Here is a 14,791-nt window from a genome sequence, read left to right on the forward strand (position 1 = left end):
TATTTTTTTGAAATGGAATGAGTTGAAGAGGAAATTGAAAAGAGCCTTTTAAATAAGAAGAAAAACAGCATGTTTAAATAAACCACTGAATAAAACACTGAAGGGGAAAGTTTAAACATATTTAAACAGAACTGTGAAGAACAATCTTATATTCACAAAAATACCAATGGGGAGAGGAAGCCTAGAGCGACGACCACGAGTCACTTGAACAGGGCAAAAGGTGGAAGGCAAGGGGAAAATGGGGGCGGGGCGAGACAGCGCACGTGGGCAGAGGCAAAAGCACACGAGGAGAAAGGGAAATAAAAGTTTTTTTGGTTTTTTTTTGTTTTTTTTGCGGGGGGGGGGGGGGTGTGGGGGTTACAACGTTAGACAAATAGTAGATGTTCAGTGAAAGTTTGGAGGAGAAGGGAAAAATAAAAAAACCTAGCAAAACCAGCAAGGGAAGAAACAAACTTCGACGGGGGAAGCCTGAGGCTGCAAGGCCTCACACCCCGCCGCGTGGCAAACAAACGATTAATTTATTAAAGATAAACACCGAGAAACATCCAAGGGACTCACTATAAGTTCACACGCCGAAAGATAAAATACAGTTACGACAAAATACAATTGTGAACAGACTTAACTTGGAAAACGTGGAGACCGTGTGGAGTTTCGAAAAATTCGTGACGTCGTCTCGAGATATCGCGAGATCCTCGAGAATTCAGTGAACCAATATGCAAATTATTAAAATTTCAGGTCAGTCGGGTGAAAATTGACGATTTTATGTGACCTTTGACCTTTTTGCTGACCTTTTTACGAAATTATAAATTTGCCTTCTCCATATTCGCATAATAAAACTTTGTTGAAAATCTGATGACAAAACTCCAATAGTAAATTGAAATTTCAGGTCAAATGGATGAAAATTGATGATTTTATGTGACACTGACCTTTAACCTTTTGACAAAATTATTAATTTGTCTTCTCTATATTATCATAATAAAGCTTTGTTAAAAATTTGATGACAAATCTCAAATGGTAAATTGAAATTTCAGGTCAATTGGATGAAAATTTATGATTTTATGTGATGCCCCCGACACCTTTACGGAAGTAAATTTTATTATAAGGAATTTAGAATGGCGAGGCATTGTCTGATGGTTTCATTGACCTGATCTAACATAAGTAATAGTAATAATAATTGGCAACAGTAATAAGGATAATAACATGACTCCCTGCCGCTCCCGTAATGAACGGGTGTCGTGTACTCGTGGACAAAATATGCGAAATGAAATGTTCACGTTAGTCAAACCGTGAGGCGAAGAGGTGCAGTTCCATTACCCTGCTGGCGGGAACATCTCTTATCAGTGATCGTGGTCTCGGGTCCTCGACCGATGATCCGGGTCTCGCCGTGAGCGAGTGCAATGGCCTCTCGAACCCCCAAACCGCACTTCAGAAGGCATACACGTTGAGCGGAGCTCATTGTCGCCGAACTTGCACACACGTGCCCACAAAGGCGGCGTGGACCGTGTATGTGGGAAAATAAAAAATATGGTAATTACACGGATACCAGTTTCCTGGACATTACGTGCCTCGTCGAATGGCGTTGCCTTGCAATAAAAAAACACACAAAAAAAAAACACAAATACCGGCGTTTCCACAGCTTGTGATATAATTATAATAATGTCCTTCACACAATAACAAAACGCTGTTCTTCGTTGTTTTTTTCCCCCCTCTGTTACAATTTTAACATAATGTACGTATACGAAATATAACCACAAAACAAACATTGAAATATTCAGTACTTTTAATAGTCCAAAGAAGGATAGGTGGAAATTTTAACCGCCGAATTTCACGCTAAGAACAAAATCTTCACGTAACTGTCACCAATTACAACGACATGGCCGACGTTTACTTTTCGGTATCGCTCAAAATAAAAGAGGGATGGTTATACGTAAAGTTAGCAATTACGGTTGCTTCTAGTACTCCTCTTTTTATGCTTCTGCCTCCGCAGCTGAAAGCCGTAGGAATTATGTTTTCATCAATAAAATGCGTTATTTTCATGTGGAGAATCGACATATTTTATTACTTTATGACTTGTAATGGTCACTACCGCAAGGAATAGCGCTACATGATACACTCACATTATTCAGCCTTGAGAACTCGAGATATTTACGCACAAAAACTTTCATTCTTTACACAAATTATCTCATCCATTTATTTGGGGCGGTGTATTGACAGGATTGTTGGCTCGATCGGGCAGCGATATAAAAAAAATAACCAGGCTTAGATACATAAAGCAAAACCATGCATACTGCTTATGCGCGTATATAATACATTGTAGTGACGTATAGTTTTACATGCATCATTTTCTACAACCCAATAGTGAAGAAGAAGAGGCGGTTTTACGATACGTGACGTTTCTCACGTTTCTCAATTTATTTCTCTCAAGAAATTCACACACATAAAATTTCTGCAACATCATGGTTATATAGCCAGGATAATTCTAATTGTGAATATGAGACTTCTGAAGACATCTTAGGTTTGACACAAAACCAACATGGCGGATCAGGAAACCAACATGGCGGACCAGAACATACTCCAGCAGCCATGCCGACGCTGCCATCAAGACAATAAAAACCTTGGTTGCTAAGACACAACGGTGTACTTGACGACGATGACTTTTGCAGAGGGCTGTTGGAATGGTGGAACACTCCTCGGGACACGGGTCGGTCCCCGGCGCAGGAGATGTTCGACCACCCAACACGTACCGTGGTGCCTGGACGATGCTGCACAGTTACTGCCAAGTGGCAGATGCTGCCTCCAGGAGCAAAAGCTGCCACACTGTGCACAAAAACCAGCGCATGTTACGACAAGTCTGCAAAGGCATTGACATCGCATCAGACCGCCATGGATGTGTCCATACAGGATCCGGATATTAAACTGTGGAAGAGGTATCATCGTTGTATCATCCGGATCCGGAACCAGTATCATCGTTGGTGTTGGATGCGTTGTGACTACCACGTCAAGCTGCCATCAGGCCGAGTCTACTGTACTGGAGAAACCGCTGCTATCTCAGTCCATGTTATCAGCGCTTTGAGTCTGAGGCGACACCCAACCGCGACAAGGGGCCACCTACAGGTGAGAAGGACCGACCCCACAGTTCTCCACTTAAGAGTGTCTGGTTTGATCTGCCCTCTGGACAGTTTGCTCAAGTCAAGGGGAGCAGCCTCACCCACTTCGTAGTACACGTGCACATCAAGCTTCGCTACGATCCGTGAGTCCGATACCTGAACCCTTTTCCCAGGTTGATGGGGTCCAGCCACAACGAAGAGGCGTCCCTAATAGTTGTTTATACAGTTAGTATTTTGCTTTGCTATACAGTATACAATCATAAGTGTACAGAGAATAGAGTAATGGGCAGAGTCCACAGCCTTGTGGAACACCAATGTGAAGAATAAGTGTGGATGACATAACATTGTCAATATTCACAACCTGTGGCCTACCTGTTAAAAGAACAAATCGAGGATCCAGTTACATACAGAGTTACAAAGACCCAATGCCTGTAGTTTCATGAAAAGTTTATTCGGAACAATGGTATTGAATGCAGAGCTATAATAAACAAATAGCATTCTGACATGTGTTCCACTTGTCGAGGGGTTTGTTCTCGGATAGTATGCAAGGCTAAAGGCCCAGTGGGCCTTGACGAATAGATCGTTGTTGGTCAGCTCAAAAGGTGCATCGAAAGTGTTCAACTCATCTGGAAAATCGACTGCTGCGTTGGTAATTCCCTGGAGTTTGGCTTTGTAGTCCATGATGGGTTATAGTCCCTGCCACACGCGTCGCATGGCGGGTCCGTTGGACTGGCTCTCCATTCGTTCACTGCAATTCCTCTTTGCTGTCTTTAGTGGCCTTTTCCAGGTTGTACCTGGTAACCTGGGAGTAATGCATTCGAGTGTGTGTGTGTGTGTGTGTGTGTGTGTGTGTGTGTGTGTGTGTGTGTGTGTGTGTGTGTGTGTGTGTGTGTGTGTGTGTGTGTGTGTGTGTGTTCGTGTGTTCGTTTGTTCGTTTGTGTGTTCGTGAACAAGATATCTGGAAAGGTTCTGAATGGATTTGGATGAAAGTTGGTGGGATGATTGCCCTTGTGATAAGGAAGAATTGATTAGTCCGGAATCTTGGCGTCATCTTTGACCAAACCCTTTCCTTCGACAAATACACTAAACAGATCACAAAGTCAGCCTTCTTTCACCTGAAAAACATTGCCCGTCTCCGCTCATCCCTCTCCTCCACGGCTGCAGAAACCCTCATCCACGCCTTCATCACCTCCCGTCTGGACTACTGCAATAGCCTCCTCTATGGTTCACCCTAAAAAATCACCAATAAACTCCAATACATTCAGAACTCCGCTGCCCGTCTACTCACTCATTCCCGGACCCGTGACCACATCACCCCCGTCCTTTACAAGCTTCACTGGCTCCCCATCCCCCAGAGAATCCAGTACAAAATCCTCCTCTTGACATACAAAGCCCTCCATAACCTGGCCCCATCCTACCTGGCTGACCTCCTCTCCAGACACACTCCCACCCGCAACCTCCGCTCTGCTGGTACCAACCTCCTGACCCCCTCCATCCGGACCAAATTCAGATCCTGGGGGGACAGGGCCTTCTCCATCGCTGCTCCCACCCTCTGGAACTCACTACCTCACACCATCAGAGACTCCTCCTCACTCACCACATTCAAAACATCACTAAAGACCCACCTGTTCAACGCTGCATTCAACATTCAACCCACAGCATTTAACCCCTGACTATCTCTTCTCCTTCTCCCTCCTTTTGCTTTAAATATTTCCCTATTGATTCTTGTCTTGTCTTTTTGATTCTTGTCTTATATATATGCCGTATATCGCTGCTGTTTGTTTTCTTGATTCTTGTCTTTTTGCAATTGTTGTTTTCATGTATTGTTATGCATTATGTTTTCCACTCTGTCAAAGCGCCTTTGGGCTTCTGGAAAAGCGCTATACAAAATAAATGAATTATTATTATTATTATTATAGTTTTTGGTGAAGCTCAGGATATTATACCGGATCCTGGAATTTTTTGACGGAATTTTTTACCATTGGAAGATAGGGCTCATTTTTTTTTTACATTATCTTCTATATATTCTATATTTAACATTGTGATATGAAAATAGTTTTCATATTTGTTGTAAATGTAGTTTAAACTCGTGGTTATGCATTAGAGCGGTGTATTTTTTTAGCAGCGTCGTCTTCAATGTTCATTTTTTTAAAAATAATAAAGACATATTCTGTCATTTTAAAACCACCAAAGTGTGTATTAGGTTTCTCCGTTTTACTCCTGGCTCTAGGGGGAAGTTCGTGGCCATCGCAAAAGTACAAAGTCACCCATGATTTTAATGTTGTACATACCAAGACCTTTCCAAAAAATTTGGGTGACAAGCCCAAATCTGTATAGATTTTGCTACAGAGGGCGATTTTCAAAATGGCCGCCATAAGTATTACTTTTGACCATATCTTGGTCTGTGAGACTCATAGAGACATGATATTGGTGCCTAAACCTATGTTTTCAGGGTCAAGGAACTCAATAAGACCAATCTATATAATAATAGCGTAAGGACTCGACTTTGTTATCCCTTTTACGCCGCACCCAGTGACCCGAGGCCCACGGCACTAATGGATTTACGATCTACGAACCGCGCTCTTTGTTTATCACGTACAGCCATACTCGAAAAATCTGAATTAGCCGACGTTGGGGCCCAAAAGCATCCGATTAACTGCCGATACGACGCCATCTTACGACGCCATCTTACGACACCATCGTATTGGCGTCTGCTGGGCGAAGGCGAAGCGAGCCGTCCGCTGATTGGACAATCCAGAGCATGCATTTGTGCCGGTGTCGGCGATTGTTGTTCATATACGCACTCTTCATTCTCATCTTTCTTCCTAACTCTTACTCGGACAAGCAAATCCCCTATGCCATCCATGATGGTACACTCTATCCATACACCACATCCTCCCTTCCGTGGATGTTCCACGGGTTTCGGCTAGTAACAATTACATTGGCTCCTTCGTTTGCGGTTGCCATCTTGAATTTCAAAATGGCCACCATTCAAAATCACAGTTGTCAATATATCAGTCATCAAAACACATAGACGCTTGATGTTTGTGGTTATACTCATGCATTTAAGGCCAAGGAATCCAATGATAAGAGTATAATAATACAGTGGTTCATTTGGTTGAGTTATCATGTAACCTAAAAATCCACAATGGCGTCCAAAATGTCCACCAAAACCTAACGGCTATACTTGAAATGACTCTAAATCGATGTTTATTTACCTCAAAGTTGTAATTTCGGTGCATATCAGAGTCTAATGTTTCATCTCAGTTGTAAGGATTTTTTACAGTTTTCAGTCTTCTGGCACTTGCAGAACTATACAATGTGACGGGATATGGCAGAACAGGTAGGAATGCTACTCTCTTGAGTGGAACTTTTTCGTCTGTCCAGACGGCATTACTAGCACTCCAAGAAGGCATGGTCTGCAATTGAGGGTAGATGATGCAAGCTGGTTGATGATGCTGGTTGCCTTTGACTTCAAGATTAAGACGTCCAATTGACCACGCAATGTCAGTGAGCTTCTTTTCTTCTGTGTTATCAGATTCGTAGAGTTCATCATTGCCCTTGAAGGAACTTGGAAGGTCAGGTCGTTTCACAGGTGCATGGAAATCTTGAAGAATCTGGCATGGGAGGCTGGGAGCGTTCCCTTAAAAGCCTGCGGGCCATGTTCGACCAGTGTATCGGACCGTTTGGGCTTAAATCTCTGGGAACTAGGTTTGTCCTGGAAAAGAACGCAGACTGTGTCATGCTCAGACACATTAGCACCTTCATGATCCCAGTTGTCAACGGCTGTTGATGTGAATTCTCCAGATTCAAAATGAGCTGGTAGTGCAACATCCTGCCTATTCTGCTGTGCAGTGTAGGTTGCAATATCATATTGATATCGTCGCAGTTCTCCATAGCTTAGCGCAAGCCCTTGACGATTCAAGATAATGGTGAGGATTTTCCCTCCATGCCCGAGACTGTGAGCTGATTCAGCATTCATTACATGCATTGGCGTTCTCCTTCTGCCACAATGATGTACATAGTACATAGTCTGAAACAGAGCTTGGATCTTCCTGCAACGTTGAGCAGAGAGGCAACCACCAGCAGTCTGTTTGGAATCACTGTTATTCCGACCGTCACTATTCTCTGTTTCACATGCATCGTCATTAACTCTTCATCATCTACATCTTCTGCTGTAGGATCTGTTTCCATCATTACGGCTTCAGCTGCCTTGGGGTATGTCTCGGGGTTGAAATTGTAGAAATATCCTAAAAACCTATATCGGTTCTGGCATTCTCATACTGGAGCATGCATGTTTTAGATCTTGAGCATCACAGAATCTATCATCTAGGTTAAAATCATGACTATCAAGACTTTGCCGTAGCACACTGGCGCAAACCTGTACAGGATCAATGGAGCGAATACGCTCTGCCAAAACATCTGCTCTATTACATGGCACACTATAAACCATCAAAGACTTTCGCAACTGGTCAGGATATGTAAAATCAATGCTACTACCAAATTGTCTCAAAAAAAATATCTTCACATCTCTATTGTGAAATTGATGCTCGTCCTCCACAGGTCTATTCAATCGGTCTCTGATTATACTTAGTTCATAGCCATTGCCACTTTTCAGTCCCTCTTCTAACTCAGAAACGACATCACTCCATGCACGCTGCTTGGGGTTCAGCTCTGGTGTATCGCCAGTTGAACGTTGAGCATTCTCAAACTTTTGGATGTATGATGTCATGCACTGTTTGTGATGATACAAGTCAGCTCCAAAAACTGCATGCTCATCCTGGAGGTCACACATTCGACTGAAAATGTCATCCTGGAAGAAGTTTGCTGCTTGTAAAAGTGAAGTAGCATGGCTCGACTCAGATATACGATATTTCGTGAAGTCCCGTTTGTGTGACTTCTTGTTACAAATGATGCAGTTCATCGAGTAGTTGACACTATATGCATCTGTAGGATTTGGAGGTGAACGTACAGCGGGGTGAGCACGAGTGGCAACCCCATGTGGACTGCCAGATTCTTCTGAGGATAGCGATGCTTTCTGTGATTTCCCTCCTTCCTGGATGCGTCTGAGCAGATTCGCATTGGTGTACTTCTTGTAGCACTGGTTGGAAACATGATAGAAGAAGTCACTCTCGGCTGGCATCAACTTTATGCGTTTTGTTAGAGTCGTTTTGTATGTCACTAACTTCCCGTATTCGTTTACACCCGTTGGGTGTGCTGATCAGTTTTCCCTTCGTTGGCTCTTGACAAATTACACACTTTGTCCGGTCAAAATCACCAACTCCTGTCCCCGAAAGCTGTACAAATTCCATTGCTGATTGTGGATTAGGTCTTGTATTAGGGCTTGTCTTCAGAATTTATCTGAATTAAAAGAGAAGTGGATTACAGTGAGTTGATTTGTTAAATGAAGATCTTTAAACGTAATGATTACAGAAAGCAGCAAATCTTCAATTTTGTGATGGACACCATATACTCCTGGCTCTAGGGGGAGTTCGTGGCCATCGTAAAAGTACAAAGTCACCCATGATTTGGGTGATAATAGTTATGGGCGCCACGTTGGATTTATAGGTTACCTGAATATACTCAAGAAGATTTTTGCTGGTCTCAGTGAACCACTGTATTATTATACCACTGTATTATTATACTCTTATCATTGGATTCCTTGGCCTTAAATGCATGAGTATAGCCACCAACATCAAGCGTCTATGTGTTTTGATGACTGATATATGGACAACTGCGATTTTGAATGGCGGCCATTTTGAAATTCAAGATGGCTACCGCAAACGAAGGAGCCAATGTAATTGTTATTGGTCTTATTGAGTTCCTTGACTCTGTTATTGGTCTTATTGAGTTACTTGACTCTGAAAACATAGGTTTAGGCACCAATATCATGTCTCTATGAGTCTCACAGACCAAGATATGGTCAAAAGTAATACTTATGGCGGCCATTTTGAAACCCGCCCTCTGTAGCAAAATCTATACAGATTTGGGCTTGTCACCCAAATTTTTTTGAAAGGTCTTGGTATGTACAACAATAAAATCATGGGTGACTTTGTACTTTTGCGATGGCCACGAACTCCCCCCTAGAGCTTACACTATTTCATAAAATGTATCGTTTGATCTATCTATAATTCCAGTAATCTCTGTGTGTCTGTGTGTCTGTGTGTGTGTATGTCTGTGACCGCTGTTTCTCGACAACCACGGGTCCGATATACTTTAAACTTGCCAGGTATATTGCTGGGGACCCGAGGATGTGCCTTTTCAAGGTTTCATATTAATCGGAGAAGTAGTTACCGAGCTATGGCGATTTAGCCGTTCGCCGTTCGCTTTGGCGTTGCGAATGGACCAAACCATTTCATGTAAATAGAGGGGGGGGGGGGGGGGGGGGGTTCTGTGGTCGTTGCGAATGGACCAAACCATTTCATGTAAATAGAGGGGGGGGATTGTCACCGTACTCGCAAGCCGTTCGCCGTTCGCTTTGGCGTTGCGAATGGACCAAACCATTTCATGTAAATAGAGGGGGGGGATATAATTTTAGATATATATATAGTACGGGCATGCCCTAGTACGTATAATGCTTTAAAACTGTTTTTTTTTTTTTTTTTTTAACCTCAGAAGAGATATCAACATTTACCTCAGCGAATGTCAATCGCGGTGTCAGTATTTGATGAACTTATAAAGACTTAGGTGACTTATAAGTGTGACAAGCATGTGCACGGGATTCTTCCCAGAAGAATGAGTGGTCGCATTAGCTTGTACGACTTAAAATGAGTGAGTTTTGTTTTCACGTTTGGGCCAGTTTTACATGTTGTATCCCTAAGGAATGAAACGAACGTTTTTCTGGCTTACAATTTTATTTGAAGTCACACATGCCTCAAAATACACTCACTTGTATGGAATTGAATGCTGAATCCGAAAATGTAAGTGAAATTGCCTTGTTTTTTTTAACATTATCTTCTATATATTCTAAATATATATCTGTGCAGTGTCTGTCTTGTGTTGTCTCGTCTCGTCTTGTCTTGTGTTGTCACTGAACTACTCCCTCAAACTTTTGTGAAATCGTACTATTCCAACTTGACCCACGGCGGGAGTATGCGCTCTACTGAGTGGCATTCTAGTTGTACAAGTCTTTACCGCCCGATTTAAAAGTGATAGTCCGAGTTTTCAGCTTGTGGTGGATGTCGCGATTAAATCGAGGTTTTTGGTTTGGATAAGACCGCACAGTCATTTTAGGAATGCAAGAATCAACACAGTTGTGTCGTATTGGGTAGTTTGATATGGGCGTGATGAGGTGAGCATCCAATTCGTCCTTCATGTGTCATGCTGGCAATCAAAAGTCCATAAGCAATCAAAAGTTCATCAGCAAAAGATGTACGAAACCTACCTGCAAACATACATACACCTGGTTCATATTCATAAAAAGTCAGTTTAAAGTTTTGTGATTAATTAATGTTTTCATTGCTCGTAACAAGCAACTCCACAACCTAGTTTAACTGGCCTGATGTGTTGTAGAGTACAAATCAGCCACATCAAACCACAGTTTTTCTACTTTTTCTTTTCCAGCTTCCCAGAGCTCTTGAAGGAGGTTACAAATGGAATTGTAGTGTATGAACAGATACTGTGTGTTTTTGTGTGTCTTACGTGCTGCTGTGTGTTGGCATAATACGATTGACGATGCCATTCTGGAGACAACAAGGAAGAAGAGGGAATCTTTCTCCTCACCTGTTAGGGGCATCACACTCTCATAGCCTGCCATAACATGTCCACCCACCACAATCTTCTCTGGATGATTCACCATCGTGTAAACCATAAGTATGGCTAACTCTGACACGTAATAGCCAGGGAAGATGTCAGCAAAATCGATGATGCCTGAAATGTTGTAATGTTTACTTGTGGGACAAATATTGGGACTGTGAACGAGGCTCATATGTGTTGTTTGGTGGTTTACGTCTTCTGTGCATTCTTCCACTAGAATGTTGTAATCATTGAGGTCGCCATGAATAGGTCCTGCAAAAAAAACAAAAAAAACAAGCAATCCTTTTCGTTTTTCCATATCCGTATTGCGTAAAACAACATTATATTGCCCAAAATCACTAAAGTGCGCACGTATGATATCGGCACAAAGCTCACTTCAGCTCCTAAGATTATGTACAAGAGATGGTTACAACGTGAAAATTAATGATTATAACTGAAATAAGCTTGTTCTACGTGATCCAGAGCATTTGACTGGTCGACAGCCAAAGTGTTAATAGGTCTTGTACATTAAATTGCATTGGAGGCCATCTATTTTTATTTGATGTAAATGTTTTTAAAATATTTTATTTAATCATATATGCCCTTTCCCTATTTAATCACATGTAGGGCAAATGGGGGCATTAATCTCCAGATGGCATTAGGCTCCACTACATTGTAAATGCATTATATTTACCTTCAAGATTTACAATGTAGTGTAGCCTAATGCGCCCTGGAGCTTAATGCCCCCCTTTGCCTTATTCATATATGCCCTTTCTCTTGTATTTTAGTCATATATGCCCCTTCCGTAACCTCCCCTGATTCTTTTCTCCATCCTTATTTACCTTTTCTCAACGTATAATTCTCCCACACTTCCCTACTAGTAGTCCAAATTGACAATGGCCGAGACATTTTTGATAATAACCATATTTGTGTTTTAAACCTTATAAGGAGTTGAAATTGCCACAAAAAATTCGCACAAATTTACTCATGGAGAAATATGTTTTTTGGAGAAATTTCAAAATGCCTGCCAGTGGGGTACCATGATGTATAACTTCTGTCAAGTAAACACTTTCTATTTGCACGAATTTATCAATGAAATTAGAGGCAAAAACAAACATACAGTATATTTTGTCCATGTACCAAGTTTGTTGCTAATATATGATTGATTTAGAAAGTTGTACATTCTTAAAGACAAGTTGTACTGAATTTTGCAACAAGTACATGCCGTACAAATCTTCTCATATTTATGAATTTCTCATAATGGTGTAAAATGAAGTCAAATGTATGGATCGTTAATGTTTCACCTTCTAGAGTCAAGACATACACACCCTGAGTTATGTATAGCACTCCCTGAATTATAATACATACACATATTTATAAACTTACACCAATGATAACATATTACATAAAGTGTATAGTTGTGTCTACTTTTCAAACCCCAGACCCCCAATAAAACATTAACTGGTACAACATTGACAGACGAAACACAAAGCCACACAAAAAACGTTTACATCCAATTTTACACAATCATACATCACACTCCTAAATATACTGATGCATAACCAGAATAGGTACACCGTATCCTTGCGCATCGTAACCTTGCGCATCGTAAGAGCGTGACCAAGGGTTGGCGTCAGGAAGGGCATCCGGCCATAAAAACATTGCCTCAAAACAGGGAACCATGATTGTCATGGGGCCCGCAAGGCTAACCCCCGCTCTAGCGGGGAAAATGGCCTTAAAACGATCATTCTATAACCACTCAAAAGAATGCATTATGTCCATAAGCATGATCAGTATAAAATGTGCATGTGTTTTGTGATTTTAATACCGTCATATTGTTCATATTCATGAAACATCTTTAAATGTTATGCTTCATCCATTTCTATGACTAGTGAGGTTGATGGCAATGGACAGATGACGCACGAGTGGGAGGCCAGAAGCATACAGACAATGCAGAAACGGCGAATGCTAAAGCATGAAACCAATAAATTCCACATTCCTGTAGCACCATTCCTGTAGTCAGCATAAATGCTACGCACGAGTGGGAGGCCAGAAGCATACAGACAATGCAGAAACGGCGAATGCTAAAGCATGAAACAAATAAATTCCACATTCCTGTAGCACCTTTAGTCGCACGTCAGACATGGACAGCAAGTTCGTGAAGGACTTCCACGAAAAACGTACCCATTTGCAAACAAACAGGTACATGTGTTCCATACCCACTACCCAGTCAATGGCGAATCTGCATATGGCGATCCGCGAATGTCACTGTTAAAAAGTAGAAACTATCATGGCATTCCATCATTCACTTGAACTCGATATCTCTTTTTTCATTCCAAACAGCATAACTCCAATCACAAATTAATTAACATTAATATAAAAAATAAACTTTTAACAACATTCGTGACATAAACAAATATTTAAATCCTGATGTGAAGTTCCGTACGGTTGGGTGAACACAATTACGAATTCAAAATCGTAATTGTATTCACTCAATTCCAATCATCAATTGATACTTTAACAAAACGATTAACACGATTAACGTTTAACATTTGTTAAACGGGGGGGGGAGGGGAACGGCTAGCTTGGCAAGCGATAGCAGGCTTTACCTCAATGAGGTAAAGGCTTTACCTTTACTTTACTTTTACTTTACTTTAAAGTAAAATAACTAAAGTGAACTAAAGTAAAGTAAACTCCTCCTTTACCTTTACTTTACTTTACTTTAAAGGCTTTACCTTACCTTTACCAGGCTTTACCTTTACCTTCTCAATTTTACCTCAATGAGGGCTATATATATAGTCTGTGCTTGGAGCCTTCAAGTTCAACATAAAGTTTTTTTATGAAAAATAATGCAGATGTATAACAATCCACCAATGCAAGTTCAGAAATGAATGCAGATCCTTTACTTTGCGATACAAACGCAATTCCCGCCATTTCCACTCACGATCGAAGACTCCACAGTGACCGCGCCTCTTCTTCCTCCTACAACGTCGTCTCACTTCTTTCACTCAAAATGCACGAAATTCTGCCGCATGAAATTATGTAGAGGCCTCGTCGGGGGGATATAAGGTAGATAAGGAAGGCGTTGTAACAGAAGAATCAAAATAAAAGTGGAAGAACATAAGGAAATGGGAGCTATTCTGGACCCACAGCCAAACCCGACAAACCATTGCAATACACCCCGAACGTCTAGCGCCGCCACAAACTACACCATGGAATTGCAGCTGGCGCGGTTTTTTAAAACCATTGATATTAAAATTAAAACGTAGCCTAAAACCACCGGGATTTTATGCTGATTCCGAATCTGTGTCTAAAACTTTTCTCCGATGTGTAGTTCTTGAGTTATAAGCGGACATCCAGACAGACACACACACAGACACTCCTCCTTTATATATATAGAGATAAATGTTTTTGAAATCCGCATCATAAATTATAGAAATTATGTGCTGTGCTTAGATATACTTAAAGGAATAAAGCTTACATCGATAATCTGTGCAAAGATGGAATACAATATTTCTTTAAAACCATGAAACTGTTTTTCCAGACAGAGGGGAATGCTGGGACTCTTTTTCCTAAGGTGCCTATCTTTAGGGCTTATGTTGAAATGTAAACCAGATGCTTCACAATGCCTATCTGTCTCAAATCCCTGACCCCTTGTTCAAACTCTCATCGTTCAGTCGGACGCCCCATAGCACAGAATAATTTATTTTGTCTCTCCAAACCCTATATAAGACAAGATGCAAAACGAATCGGCAGAAGATTGGCTGGATACGTTGTATGGAGTCCTGTTTGCGTATGCCGGCATCGTAATGTTATTCTGTTAATCTGTGTTGTAATCCTTATTATATTCGAGTGAGTCTTCTCCATTGAATTAAATCTTTGACATTGTTCTTAAGGTGTGGACATTCTATTATTGTACACCCTTCCACGACAGTGCCTTGTAGGTGATA

The 14,791-nt window shown here is 41.4% G+C and overlaps 1 protein-coding gene and 1 long non-coding RNA gene across 8 annotated transcripts in view; one reads left to right on the plus strand and one right to left on the minus strand.

Moving 5' to 3' along the window:
- APTX (aprataxin) overlaps nt 1–14,791 on the minus strand; it is a 152,312-nt gene that overhangs the window by 32,265 nt on the left and 105,256 nt on the right. Inside the window, exon 1 of one of the 7 annotated variants that reach the window (XM_078781745.1) lies at nt 1,286–9,478. The exons of 5 other annotated variants lie outside the window; for them this stretch is intronic. In XM_078781745.1, the coding sequence (XP_078637871.1) occupies nt 1,286–1,456 (171 nt within the window). In that variant the 5' untranslated portion in view covers nt 1,457–9,478. Of the gene's footprint in view, nt 1–1,285; nt 9,479–14,791 lie in introns of those variants that run through there. One more of the 7 variants, XM_068099939.2, reaches the window with a different exon arrangement.
- LOC144892947 (uncharacterized) lies at nt 336–2,808 on the plus strand. Its single transcript, XR_013624084.1, has 2 exons — nt 336–643; nt 689–2,808. It is a non-coding gene; the product is annotated as an uncharacterized LOC144892947 (long non-coding RNA).

Source organism: Myxine glutinosa, chromosome 7 (genome assembly GCF_964187855.1).
Source record: "Myxine glutinosa chromosome 7, kmMyxGlut1.1, whole genome shotgun sequence".
In the NCBI taxonomy this organism is placed as follows: domain Eukaryota; kingdom Metazoa; phylum Chordata; class Myxini; order Myxiniformes; family Myxinidae; genus Myxine; species Myxine glutinosa.